We start from the raw sequence: 14,234 nt of genomic DNA, 5'->3' as shown, positions 1-14,234 counted from the left end.
TACAGGCTGTAATTTTGACTCCACACTGTAAAAAATTCCGTAAAATTTACGGTAAAAAAACGGCAGCTGTGGTTGCCGGAATTGTACTGTAAAAAAATACGGTAGCAACATTTTAGTTTTTACGGTTTTAACTTAAATTTACAGTTAAATACCGTAATTTCATTAACTGATATACTGTTAATATACCAACCTAATGAAGTACTGAAATCTGTTTTGTACCTTTGTAATACACTGATAACCACCAAATGCAGGTGGTGATGAGAAAGTCACTTGATGAACCAAAGCCCATCACAAGCAGCTTTTAAATAAAACATATATAGAAGGTGCACAGTGTCATTCACACAAACCCTAAACATCATCATGGTAACACACATGAAACAGAAATAATGCAATAAACATTCATTTAACAACATTAGGTGTAACATAACCTAATATACAAAACTGATAAGAAAAAACAAAGAAAAAAACATAGTTATTTCAACAACAAAAAGAAACACATCAAATTTGAAATGTAACGCAGGGAATTCTGGGAATGTCAATTTACGGTTATTCACTGTAAATTATACGGTCTTTTTCACATGTAATGTCCAATACAGTTTTTCACCGTATATAGTAAGGGAATTTACCATTAACCATTTAACAGGTTTTTACTGTAGCATTTTTACAGTTTTTTACCGTTAAATTCACGGTCATTGGAGAAAATGGAAAATCCATGGTTACAATCAGGCAGTTTGAAAGATTTTTCAAGCATTCAAACTAGGAAAAATATACAGCAAGCCTTCAAGTGGGTTAATGATACTAGAATTTTCAATATTAAACAAACTTAAATTCCTGTAATGGACATTTCTAATTCACTTTTTTATATTTGACATCTCATTTTCTTTCTGGTCTACATAGATAATTTTTAAATAATAATTGTCTTATATTTTCAGTGATGTCTGTTCTCCTATACTTTTTCTCCAGAAAATGATATCAGTAATCATGGCAGTAAGCCACTAATCCTGATTCTCAGAAAGGATGTTCAGTGGCAAGGCTATGACGTTCATGAGAGCATAACAGCACGTGTTGCTTCAAGCAGCTTGACAGGGCAGCAAACTACCATGTCATTAAGGTTACATTTGCAGTATATAAATGCTGCCCTAACAGCAGGACTGTTTTGAAATGAAGAAGGCATAATGATTACAATACCTTTAATCTCTTCGGCCAACTGCTGCCTTTGTTAAAATGACAATTGGCCTCCAACATTAAGACAAAATTCACTCTTAAAGTACACAGTGTTCTCGCTATCATTTTCATTTGGTCATTGCTACCTATTCGACCTTTTGATGTGCTCAACAAACAGTATGCACTGGATTAAATGCTTATTTCTAACATTTGACTCACTAAGTGTCTTTTGTAAGCATTTTATGAAGTCATTTACTTCTAAAAACTCTGCTTTATTGTAGCATTTTAATCTTATTTATCTTATTTATCTTATTTATCTGAATGCAGCAAGAATCCTCTTGGAGATAATAAATCCTCAACTGTCAACAACCGAAAAACAGGAATTTGTCTACATATGTATTATCCCCGTACCTAATTTCGCTTTACAATCAAAATTTCCATTTGTTGCTGTATATTTGTGTTGATAATGTTAATGCATATTTTGCTTTCACTGTCTGTTTCTATCTCTCCATAACCTGTCCTCATTGCACCTTGGTGTCCTCATTGCACATTGCAGTCATGTCGTCTAAGTGTCACTCATCGAGCATTGACACAACTGACTCTAAAAGGATTACGAGATCAGGCTCTGGTAGTAGGAATGGCATTGACTTCTCAGTGGGCACGACTCAACAAGATAAAGATAAGACAAAGATCTGCTTAAGCCAATTTGCAAGGTGTTCACCCAGCTGTGGTACACTAACCTGGCTGCTCTGGCTAAAGGAATTATGGGTTTAAACTACAGTAATTGGTTTCTCCCTCATGGTGAGAGAAGCGTGCAGTACATTTACAAGCAGTCCTGTCCAAGTTATAAGTTCTGTATATATTTTGTAGATGGTAAAATATCCTAGATAAACAATCAATATGCAGCCCTAGAGAGGACAATTTGCTTAAATATGCTTGGCCTAAAAATCTTAAATGTTTTTTGAAAATTCCATTTGCAAATCTCATGTTTTCTTCCATAGTGCCTTCAATTGCTGAGGGTTCTGGGGCCTCATTTATAACCGTTGCGTACGCACAAAACCTGCCCTGAAAGAGGCTTACGCCACTATGCAAAAGGTGGGATTTATAAAAAACAAACTTGACGGGAAAATTTGCGCACCTGCACGCAACCTCTGACCCATGCGTACGGACTTTTTTTCCTGGAGAAAGAAAAGTAATTAAGTAAACAACGATTTTAAACTGTTTTCATTTCATCATATACATTTCATCATATACATATACAGCACTGAAATTACATAAAGTCAGCAGAAGTTAAACCAAAATTATATGAATTTAGACAGCCTATTTGTAGTGGAGGCGCTTGATTACTTTTCCTGTGGTATGTTATCTTTTAATGACAGCGAGGAGTGCTATAGGTGCACAATAATTTATCTTTAACGTAAACTGCACATCTCATGTTATGAGCATGGACGGCGCTAGGGAGGGGCTAGCGGGTGCTTCAGCACCCCCAAGAAAGACAAAAGCACCCCCATAGCACCCCCACAGATTTTTTTCCTGGCTCAGTTATATACTATAGCCTATTGTATTTAAGATGATAATAAAAAAAAAGAAAGAAAAAAAAAACATTTGACTCCTTACGCATGCATAACTCGTGCAATGCAATAAAGACGTGATTTGCAGCTGTCGCACTTTTCGTAATGTCATTATAGCATTTTATTTTAAAAATGGAGCGCTTCCTTGTGCTAAGTATGCCTGTCCCGAGTAAAGATTTTTCTAGTCAACTGGTCGCACGTTATATTAAATTGATTAATATAATAATATATTAACCATTCTTTAATATATAGGCAGGCGTCCCGGCGCCACAAGACAAAACCAATAAAACCCATTATAAACGAGGCATTTGTTGCATCTAGCTGGGACATACTGATTATAATTACTTATACTGTCTTTTTACGCGTTGCGTTGCATCGCACCGCGATGACATAAAACCAGGACTGCATTTGTGATCGGAGAAACGACAAACAACAAGCGCTACTCTACATTGAGTATTGTGCAGTATTGAGTATTGAGGCATTGTGGACTACTCTCCCAGGAAACAGTCCTCCTCCTCCGTAAAATGCGTTGCACACATCTGAATATTTGGTTTGAACTGTTCTGGAACAGTGTTGTAAATACAACTTAACTGTTGATTTCTAGTTGTGTCCTCTTTTGGAAGACCAAATAAAGTACGTTCGCTTTTATAACGAAACACACAGTGTCTCCAGGACATGGCGGCGGCGGCAACAACAATACTACAGTGAGAATTATAGTTACGCCTTCTTTCTTTGCGTATACATTTGGGCGGTGTTATGCAAATTTTCCCACACAGTGACGTAGACATGTGGGGGCCTGTTTAAACGAGGTGCTTTAGGAGGGCGTGGACGAGTCTTAACTTTTATAAAGAATATCACTTTGGGTTTGAGACTTTAGTCTTTGCAACTTTATGGATCTTATCTATTCACGAACAGCTTGTAACACTCCAAAGAGAAAGGAAAACCTGAAATCGCATCATATGACCCCTTTAAAATCATTTGTCAATGACGTGCAGAGTCAGATAATTGTATTCACACTGCAATAAATATAGGCCTATTTTTCCACTAAAAATAGCTAAACGATGTTCACCTTATCAGTAAAACTGCATTAATTTCATTTAATTTGAATTTTTTAAAACAATTGAAATATTATTGGGCCAGTGGAAATGAATTAGATCAACTCTATTCTAAATTATTTTTTCTGAGAACTATTTTCTAATTACAGTTTTTTATGGATATTTGATATATTTATTCTAAAACAATATACTGTAACAAGGATACCGGATGATTTTAGCAATAAATTAATGTGTATGTCACAAATGGCATTTATAGTCCGTATCTCATATTTCCTTAATGTCTTGTACCTTTGACGGTGTTAAACATGGTGTCACGTGGATGGGAATATGCATAGAAATGATATGCAGATGAGGTTATGCATAGTAAAACTAGGCGTTGTAAGCTCCATATATGGTGATTTCGGGGAGGAGTCGGGGTGGAGATGCATGTACGCACAATCTTCCCCTGACCGGGGGAAAGGGATTTTTTGCGCAGGTTCTGGCGTAGGCATGGTTTTATAAATCTGAAAACTTTTGAGCGTACGCAAAATCTAGCTTTTGTGCCTATGTACACTTTTAGAAATCTACGGAGAGTTTTATAAATGAGACCCCAGATCTGTATAAATTATCTATTCCCAACATCATAACTTCACTGCACTTCTCAAATTACACACACACACACACACACACACAGATTCAAATCTTCAGTATTGTGACACCAGGCTTGTTAGTACAAAAATATTCAGAGTCTGGATATTCACGAGTAGGAATCTTTGCAGCTAATATAAAACAATCCTCTAGCGATCTGGTATGGTGGAAACAAAGTAATTACCTGAAATTAATGAAATGACTGTAATTATGGTGATGTTGTTGGTTTTTTGCACTAATGGTCAGGGAGGCAGTTGAAAAACCTGTCCCACTGTTGGGATTGACAAGAATCAAACTAATACCATGCTCTTAAATAGGCTATGTGTTAGTATAGAGGGAAGCTAAAACACATTTGAGGCTGAATATTACCAAGAAACAACTTTTTTTATCACCGATTGTAAATGCATATCTGCACACACCATGGCAGAGTCATTTACTAATAAAGCAGCCATACGTTCATAAATGGCACTGCAGAAGAATTATTAAATGTTTGGTTATGTCTAAAGTTTGAATTTGTTCTAGTCTAGATTATTAGACATAGGCCTAATGTAATGGTGCTTTGAAAGGCAATCTGACACTAGTTTCCATCTACTTTCATACAAAATAATTTCTCGTGTTTTAGATTTGTTTTTATTTTTATATGGTTTTCAAATTACTCTATTTCACTTCAGTTTCAGTTAGTTTCAACAATGGTTTCGTTTATGTTTCCATCACTAAACTATTTATATTTCTAAGCAATCAGTTTTATTTCTGTTAGTTGTTTGATTGAATTCTTTGTTGTTGTTGTTTTTATGCTGTTGACTGACTGAGCGGAAAGACATCTGTTCTGTTAAGAACAAAACCTGTATTAGCTGCCACTTTTTCTGAGGAGAGAGTTGTAGCCTTCAGACATTCACATTACTAGCATTCCCTTTGCGACACCTCTAGGTGGCAGGTGGAAATTACAGTGGATACTATATAATTGACTATACAGTATATACTATATAACATACATAATTGACCATGTCTAATAAAGCGGTCTTCTTTTCCAGTTTTTCACACAGACAAAAAAGCATTCATACCACTTTCTATGAACAAAACCTTCAAAAGTCTAAAACAATAACCTGACCCTTGGAGAGGAGGAAAGAAAGTCGTAGAGGGTTAAAAAGGCATGGAGGTGAGTATTGTACATAATAACAGAATTTTTGTCACATGTGAAGACACTTACCTAGATAAACAGTTTTAAACTCAACATTCAAAGTTTGACACTGATTAGAGAAGAATTAAGATTAAAGTCTTGTCAGCAGCAATTAAACAGTAAAACACAAAGATGCAAAAGGTATGGGATGCATATGAACCTTGTAAGAGGATTTGTGTAAAGGACAAGAAACATGGTGATAGTAGAGCAGCAGGAACTGGAAAGTGAAAAAAGCTTTTATAATTTCTCATCCCCTTCTGTGAAAGATGTCCATTTATGCCAGCATCCTGCTATGCTATGCACAGCATTTGCCCCATTGTGTAGGTGATTATGTGTGCATGTATTTGATAGTTTATTGTTTTACATGCGTTTATTATTTGTTGGTAAAAATTTGTATTTGTATTTGATTTGGCTGCTAAGTGAAAATGTCATAATTTAAAATTAAACATGAATATAAAATAAAATATAGATGAGTCGATATTGAGACTGTAAAAAGCCCGGCGTCTTAATCCTGAGTCACGATTAAAAAAAAAATTTTAAAAATCACTTCCCTGATATGATATCACCTTTTTCTTCTTGGAAAATTATAGAAATTCATATTTTTAAACCTATTTCAAAGTACAATTCTGTAATGTTTAGATATTGCTTTGAAGTTAAATGCATACAGTTTTGTAGTCTGTGGATTTTAAATTCTACTCTGTGTACTACGGTAGTTACTGGAATAATTACTTCTATAAATCAGGACAAGCATTTATTTGTGGTTTTGGGTAATAGATGGTGGTGACTGCAATTAAACTCATGTACTGTATGTAGCTTTACTGTATGTTTTATCTTTAAGCCTATGACCATGACCCTGTCTAAGAGCCAGAAGTGACAGATGGATGAACAGAATGACAAAAACTGGACTGCAGTAGAGGAACAGCGAGGGTAAGTCCAGCCTCCTCTTCATGGACACTTGTACCTCCTAATATCAAACACCATGGCATCTTTTTATTTGCTCGGCTGAGTCCATGATTAGCTTAGACTGCGTCCCCTAGAGTAAAACATAATTGCCACTGCGACATCACCATGTAAGATGTTAAATCTTCCATTATGAAATTACCTGACTATGTAAGTGCTCTTTAAAGGAATAGTTCACCCCAAAAAATAAATAAATATTAATTTAAAAAAAACTCACCCTTAGGCCATCCAAGATGTAGAAGACTTTGTCTCTTCATCAAAACCGATTTGAACAAATGTAGCATTAAATCACTTGCTCACCAATGGATCCTCTGCAGTGAATGGGTGCCATCAGTTAGTATTTACAGTTTAAGAAATAGTTACATATTGTAAAGGAAAAAAAATACTGGCAATATTTACAATGCACATCTTGTTTGACACCTGTTAATCAAAAGTATATATGCATTACTGCCTTTCCATAGTCATTTCTCTCTGTTTTCTACCAAGCACTTTAAATCACGCTCATTGCACTCTTTTAGTACAAGGCCTGTAATTGAACAGCTGTAGAGATTCTCAGTGGTAACCTTTAATTTGGCACAAGCAACATGCCAGTGGCTAAAATCTCATGATCACCTAAAAGCTGCAATTTGGATCCTAGGCAGCTGCAAGCGGTTAGCTTCACTGCAGTGCTGGATATACTCTGCAGATATAGAGATGTTAACCACATGGTTCTGATAGGGCTCTGACAGGCCAAAAGATCCTAATTGCTCCCTTACACCCCTTCATTACAAGGCTTAATGGGGAAAACAAGTAGCTTCAGCCATGGAGGTTGTCTCTTTTGTAAAAGATGCTGCAAACAAAGAAAGTGCACAAGCACTGACAGAATAAAAGATAATACACTATAAGTCCCCAAATGGGGCTGTTTCTGTGTTACTTGTTGTAATTTCTACTAAGATTGTTCATTTAACATTCATTGTTTTCCCAGGAACTATCGGAATTGGTAATGGTAGCATTTGACATGATGAAATACACAAAACAGCCATTTAGAGGAATAAGAATATATTTATTATACTTAATTTTATGACGCAGTCAGTGTTACATAGTAACATTTGTACAATTTTGAATGCTACAATAAACTTGAACAACAGACTGACTTTACTGCGTTGGATTTTATCTAATCTTTTTGCATGCATTTCACTGAACACTGTGTATGGTTAGACAAAATGATTCATTAAAAAGATCTCCGACTGGACATCATTCTCGGTCCACAGGGTTTCCATGCCAGTCTCAAGGCAGACGCAAGCCATTTGCTTTTCCCAGGCGTCTACTGGTAATTAATCATTATTCATAGCAGAAAACATAACAAAAAGAACACCATATCTTGTCTGACACTATCATGATACCATGTTATTCTTTAAAATACCTTGGGAAAGCTAACAAATAAATGGCATTTCAAAATGTAGGCTATATCAAAGTACCATTGTATTGCCATCCAATGTGACCATGGTACTGCCACTGCACTTTTGTGCAGAAAATATTTAAACACAAAGCATAGACTATTAGAATGTATAGGGATACTATGCTAAATGCCATTTAAATACTTCAAAAATATCACAAATTATCAAAAGCCATATCTGACATGGTAAATTCATTTGTTCATATGCATATGTATATGTCTATATATGTGTGCATATATTTTTATAAATATGCAGAAAAGGTTATATACTATATCAAGGTAGAGCTTTCAATTCAATGGCACTTAATTATACAGTAAACATAAATAACAGTATGCAGACTGATATCTACAAAAATGTCACAATTTCTACATCACGTGATAGAAATATCAAATTCACAACGACAAATTATCTGTGTTATGGCTGAGAAAACAACAGTGTTTCTCTTCTCTTTTCTTTCTCTGCTCCACACTCACACTCTCTCTCACATCTCATTAACAAATATGAGAGGGCCTCTGGATGTGGGACTCCCCACCTGTTGGTACAGCATCGGCTGTCCAAGATTGGTTTGGGGTAGGCTGAAGCCTCCGCTTGATAAGTCAAAACTCCCCTGGTTGTAGAGCCTCTGGCCAAAACCAGCTCCGGATTGATCAAAACTGGTTTGACTGTATTGCCTGAAGCTGCCACGTTTCTCAGAGGGAGTTCTGGAGGGATAGCGCTGAATGGACTTATGCAAACCTGTCTCTTTGTAGGCAAACCAAATATTACCAGCCCAAAGGAAGAAGTTCAAAAAACCAAAGGCCTGTAAGCAGACAAGGATGAATTATGGAATGTAATCATTTCTAGTTGTAAATTGGTCATTTTTATAGCAAAAGAAATTTGTCAAGACATACTTATACTGGCTAAGCCTTGCGTGAAAGTTTAAAACATTTTTAAAACCATTAAAAAGTCTGAAAGCAGTTGCTAGGCTGTTGTGGATTGTTTCTATGTTGTTGATAGGATGGTGTTGCGTGGTTTGTAGGGGGTTCTAGGGTGGTTGCTAGGCTTTTGTGGTGTTCTTGTTGGTGCCAAATTATGTGAAGCCCACATAATTATGCATATAAAAATGTTCACTTCTGTTCAAACATTTGGTGTTAAAAAGTATTTTTGTCTTTGTGAAAAAAGTGCTTGAAAAAAGTTTCTAATGTTCTCCAATGCTGCATGTATTATACAAAAATAATTGCAAAAATCCAGTTAAAACAATAATACTGTGAAACGTTAATACAATTTCAAATAACTGTTTGCCGTTTTAATATATTGTAAAATGTAATGTATTCCTGTGACGGCTATGCTGAATTTTCAGCAGTCTTTAGTGTCTTCAGAAATCATTCTAATATGCTGATTTAGTGAAAATGAAAACATTTCTTATTATCAATGATGAAAACTGCTTATTATTTGAATATTTCTACAATTTTTATTTTTGTGCAAACCGTGATACTTTTTGTCAGGAATCTTTAATACAGAGTTCATAAGAACAGCATTGCCAACTAATTTATCATTTTTGCATTATTTTGCAAAAATGCATCTTTGCAAAATAAAACTATTACTGACCCCATACTTTTAAATGGTAGTATATGTCAATTGCTAATGAATTTCTATGATTTTTCATTTCCCATATCAATACTGTGGAAAAATAATCTACTCACCACAGACATGTTGAGATTTGTCCAGATGGGCTCCTGCAAGACCTCACATAAGTTCTCTTGGGCTCTGCAAGCAGACATTAACAGCAGGATTTGATGCACATCAGTGACTGTCTTCACCCCAGACAGAGTTTTAGCCCAGGCAATTGAGCTTACCAGCCACAGGCTAGAGAACACTAAAGTCACCAAGAAATCCTATGGAGATAGAAAATAAGAAGAGTATAAACAGAAAGAGGGTCTTGACGATTCAATTGAGTTATATTGAGCTTTTCAGCACAGTATGTGCTCTCAGAATTTTCTTTTTACAGCGTACATTTCTTACAGAAATTCTGAAATACACTCACAACTACTGGACCTCTGTTCTTCTCTCTGTATTTGTTCTGGTAGAAGAAGTAAACAATTGTGGCCAAAAGGGAATAGAGAAAAGCCAGGACGGCCACAGTGACGAAGAACTGTGCAGATGAAGCATAATCCCCTTCCAGAAAGAGAGTCTCTTTCCTGGTTCCTTCACATAGAGGAGCACTGAAGTGGACCTGTTGCAGTCTGGGAAGAGACAACATAGGAATTTGCTACTTTAACATGTTTAAAGCACATCTTCTTTTCATTTCTTTTTGTAATCTTTAAAAGCCGAGACTGTGACAATGGGATGCCACTAATAATGTCAAATATCTTCTAAAAATAGTCACTCACTTCAACTACAGTTACTGACGGCATTATACGTATTTGGTAGTTAGCTATGATTAATTTATTCTACAAGTAGCCATTTATTAGTACTAATTAAGCACATATTAATGCCTTATTCTACATGACCTTATTCTACATCCCTAATCCTACCCAATACCTAAACTTAACAACTACCTTACTAACTATTAATAAGCAGCAAATTAGGAATTTATTGAGGGAAAAGTTGTAGTTAATAGTGAATAAGTGTTCCCTATTCTAAAGTGTTACCAAATAGATAGATAGATAGATAGATAGATAGACAGACAGATAGATGACAAAAGGACATAACAAAAACTAAAATTAAAATGAAAACTGAAAATCTAAAAGCTAGTTGAAAATATTAATAAATATTATAATTGCATATAAATAATACTAAAATAATACAGACCAGCTCTAAATTAAACCACTTTTATTAGAACTATTTATTTATTTATGTCTAAAAATAATAATGAGTAAAGAAATTACTGAGCGCACCATTAAACAATACTTTCATTGTGAAGGTTAAATTAGTCTTATAATTTTGTAGGAATTTCTTTGACTTAATAAAACCAAACCAATCCAAAAATATTAAATCAAGTCTTTTTAAGTAAACTGATAATACATATTTACAGTACAGCATGCAGAATAATACTTAAATTGTGTTTGTGGTAATTAAGAACACTTACCGGAATGGGTAGTTGAAACTGATGCTGATGTTGTTTTGGGTTTTGTCAAAACATTCTACTTTAACCATTATCTGGCCAGAATATCCCCCACATGTTGCAAATGCTAAAACAGCAAAAAGCTGTGGGAGAAAAAAAGCAAAATATTAATGAAAAGCCCTGATGATATAAGCCTATATGTGAAGGGGACAAAGATCAGCTCTCTTGACTCTCTATCAGCAGCTTTACTTCATCACACAAAGTCAAGACAAATTAACCTCACAGAACATTAAAACATTCAGTTTTAATTATCCTCGTTTTCTGATTTAAGGTCCATTTAAATGACCTCTCATCCAACTGCTGCACAATTAATCGTGCAAAATTAGACACAGATGCTTTTTAAGTGCACTAACTCTTGCAGTTACTCTCTACCTGGATGCCAGGCACTAACACGTTGGTCTGACACGATTTGAATATTTTTCACCGGTTCAGTATTGCGTTTGGCATAATGAGTGAAAGGGCTGGAGGTTTACTGGACAAGTGCCAGGGCTTTATTCTCTTTGGACACAGGTGTTTGATAAGAAATGTGTCCAAGTCTCCTGCTATTCTCTCCCCCAATCCCTTCCTCTCTTTCTGTTCTTGATAATATGATACAGCAGTTAAAAGGAAGCAGGCCATTTCAATTAAGATTTAATGCTTTCACTGCGTATATTAATTAAATACAGTCTGATATACTTATGCTATGAGTGTGTGGGTCTGTGTGTGTCAAAAGAAGACACAGAAGAATGGAGAGTTTTTAAAAATGTATTATGTTATTCCTTTCTCCAGACTATATGAAAATTGCTTTGGAATTGTGTGAATAGTTAATCAATATCATATGTATAGACATCCCATATAACATATACTAATGTCTTTAGACTATGCATACACAGAACAGATGAAGCAAAGAAGAAAATAGGTTTCTTCTTTGATGAGTCTCTGATGAGACCCAGTGAATTATGCAAAGGTTACCCAGGGGTTGCCAGCACACCCAGAAACACACACAAACATATATATATATATACACACTAATGACCTCATATTTACATAAATATGCATACATATATAGTACGTGCACGTTACAAATATGCAATCATGCTGCATTTAGCTCAACTCAGATTCATCATTAAAGTCTGTCAAAAAGCTGGATGACATCGATCTTTTGCACATTTCAACAAGAGCAGATGAATTATTCAAGCGAGAGAGACTACAAACAGGGAGCCAACGCTGCGACCCCAAAGAGCAGCTAATAATTAAACCTAATTCCTGATAGTCATATTTGCATGCATTTAAACACTATTTTGAGAATGCAACCATGAGAACCTGCACAAAATACTGTCAGAACTTTACTTTCATTAAATACTTTATCTTGTGACTGTCAAATTATGAGCAAAACCAATTACATACTGACACACTTTCAAATCATATTATATTTCTATCCAGTTAGTGTTAAATAGAGAAAAATACAAATACAAAAAAATTATAATAAAAAATAAACAATAAATATTTGATTTTAGCTCAGTTAGCTAAGCAATGTTTTAAATAAGTGGTATAATTGTGCCAACGAATCTTGGTGAAATACAATTCCTAATGCTTTAAAATGAATCATTACTTGAAGGTTTTAGAAAAAGAGAGGTCTTACCGGAGCAAATATGACCATACACATTGATGAAACGGATTAAGCATCAGCTTGTGTGTCTGTCTATGAAGGAGTGTTGAGCTCCTCTGCCAGCTAAGCCCAGAGATAGTGAATGAGTGAACACCATGGAGATGCTTCTACAAGGGAAACTGGCAATGTGTGTGTCTGCTCTGTGTCACACATGTACACACACACACACACACACACACACAGAGATGCACATAATAAGGTGCACACATGATAATACACGGAGAACTATTGCACATGTGTATGTAACTATGCACATATTCTGTACATACACTCGGACTCAGTCACTGAAAAATATACAATTAAGAATGTAATAATCTAGATCACCTTCACATTACGTAATCCTTAACAGATGTATTGGGCACATTACAGCCATTACCTCAGTGTTTTCAGAATCAGAATCAGAATCAGAATGAGCTTTTTGCCAGATGGATGCTTGGCAACGGCGTCCTGAATCCGCGCTGTCTGAGCTTGACGAGCGTCCCGGCTCGCTTCCCCCGTCTGCGCGTCCTGAAGCGTTTGATCAGCGTCGCAGCTCCCCCGACAACAATGTCCAGCAAAACATCAGAATAATCAAAAACCGGTGAAATATCGGGTGGTGTGTACCTCCGAATGTCCAGCAATTCGTCTCTGGTGAAACTGATTGCAGGGATATAACTAAAGACAGGACAAACTAACAAAAGCATAAAAACAACTGCAGAGCACGCCACGGAGGCAGCCATCAGCGTTGGCGCCATCTTAGAAAATTTTACATGCGGGACATAAATAATTATGATTATAAACAATAAATCTGCCACAGGAATGGCCCTCTATTTTCATTAATTATTGCAAATGATTACAGTGGTATCTAGACTGTTGGTAAATTAATTTTTCCCTGCATATTTTTGACAGCTTCAAGACTAAATATCTGGTCTGTGAATGTGAATGATTAAGGAGAATTATAACAGTCCAAGAAGCTATTTAATTATGCTGGCAAGATTTGTGATCAAAATTAACTTAAATATTAATTTAATTAAAAAAAACATATATAGGTGTCATTAATGAAATGTGGAATGTTTCTCTCATGTTTCTCTCCTGTATACCGCCACCTTGTCTTCCTTCAGCTATTATAAACGCAAGTTATGAATAAAGAACGGTGCCCTGAAAGTACCAAACAAAGCAGGCATTGGTGGCTTCAGAAGATCTTAGAATAGTTCCTTTGATCAGTAAAAAGCTCATTTTCAGAGCGAAGAGATAATTAGAGAGTCATAATGAAACCCTAGAACACATTCGCAAAAGAAAGAAAGAAAGAAAGAAAGAAAGAAAGAAAGAAAGAAAGAAAGAAAGAAAGAAAGAAAGAGAAAGAAAGAGCTTCCACATCATACTCTTTGAGTTACGTGTTATGTTGTTATACGATGCTGCCATCTGCTGTTCGAAGTGGTCTCCTGCATGCTATTCATTCAAACGTTCAGAATCCATAGTTGCTATTTTAAATTTAAATATTGATTTATGTATTT

The 14,234-nt window shown here is 35.5% G+C and overlaps 1 protein-coding gene and 1 long non-coding RNA gene across 2 annotated transcripts; both read right to left on the bottom strand.

Annotated features, from left to right (window-relative positions):
- Positions 1–6,357: 6,357 nt before the first annotated feature.
- LOC107658122 (uncharacterized) lies at positions 6,358–7,037 on the bottom strand. The gene is made up of 3 exons (XR_001630750.1): positions 6,954–7,037; positions 6,772–6,865; positions 6,358–6,627 (listed from the first exon to the last, which is right to left on the bottom strand). It is a non-coding gene; the product is annotated as an uncharacterized LOC107658122 (long non-coding RNA).
- Positions 7,038–8,434: 1,397 nt separating this feature from the next.
- LOC107658112 (synaptoporin-like) lies at positions 8,435–12,811 on the bottom strand. The gene is made up of 5 exons (XM_016446560.1): positions 12,715–12,811; positions 11,058–11,176; positions 10,014–10,212; positions 9,673–9,864; positions 8,435–8,789 (listed from the first exon to the last, which is right to left on the bottom strand). The coding sequence occupies exons 1-5, from the start codon at positions 12,736–12,738 to the stop codon at positions 8,472–8,474; spliced, it is 852 nt and encodes a 283-aa protein (XP_016302046.1). The 5' UTR covers positions 12,739–12,811; the 3' UTR covers positions 8,435–8,471.
- Positions 12,812–14,234: the final 1,423 nt, after the last annotated feature.

Source organism: Sinocyclocheilus anshuiensis, unplaced genomic scaffold, assembly GCF_001515605.1.
Source record: "Sinocyclocheilus anshuiensis isolate Anshui unplaced genomic scaffold, SAMN03320099.WGS_v1.1 scaffold2171, whole genome shotgun sequence".
NCBI classification, from domain to species: Eukaryota; Metazoa; Chordata; class Actinopteri; order Cypriniformes; family Cyprinidae; genus Sinocyclocheilus; species Sinocyclocheilus anshuiensis.
Note: the sequence above shows the minus strand (reverse complement) of the source record. Positions and strands in the feature narration are given on the sequence as shown.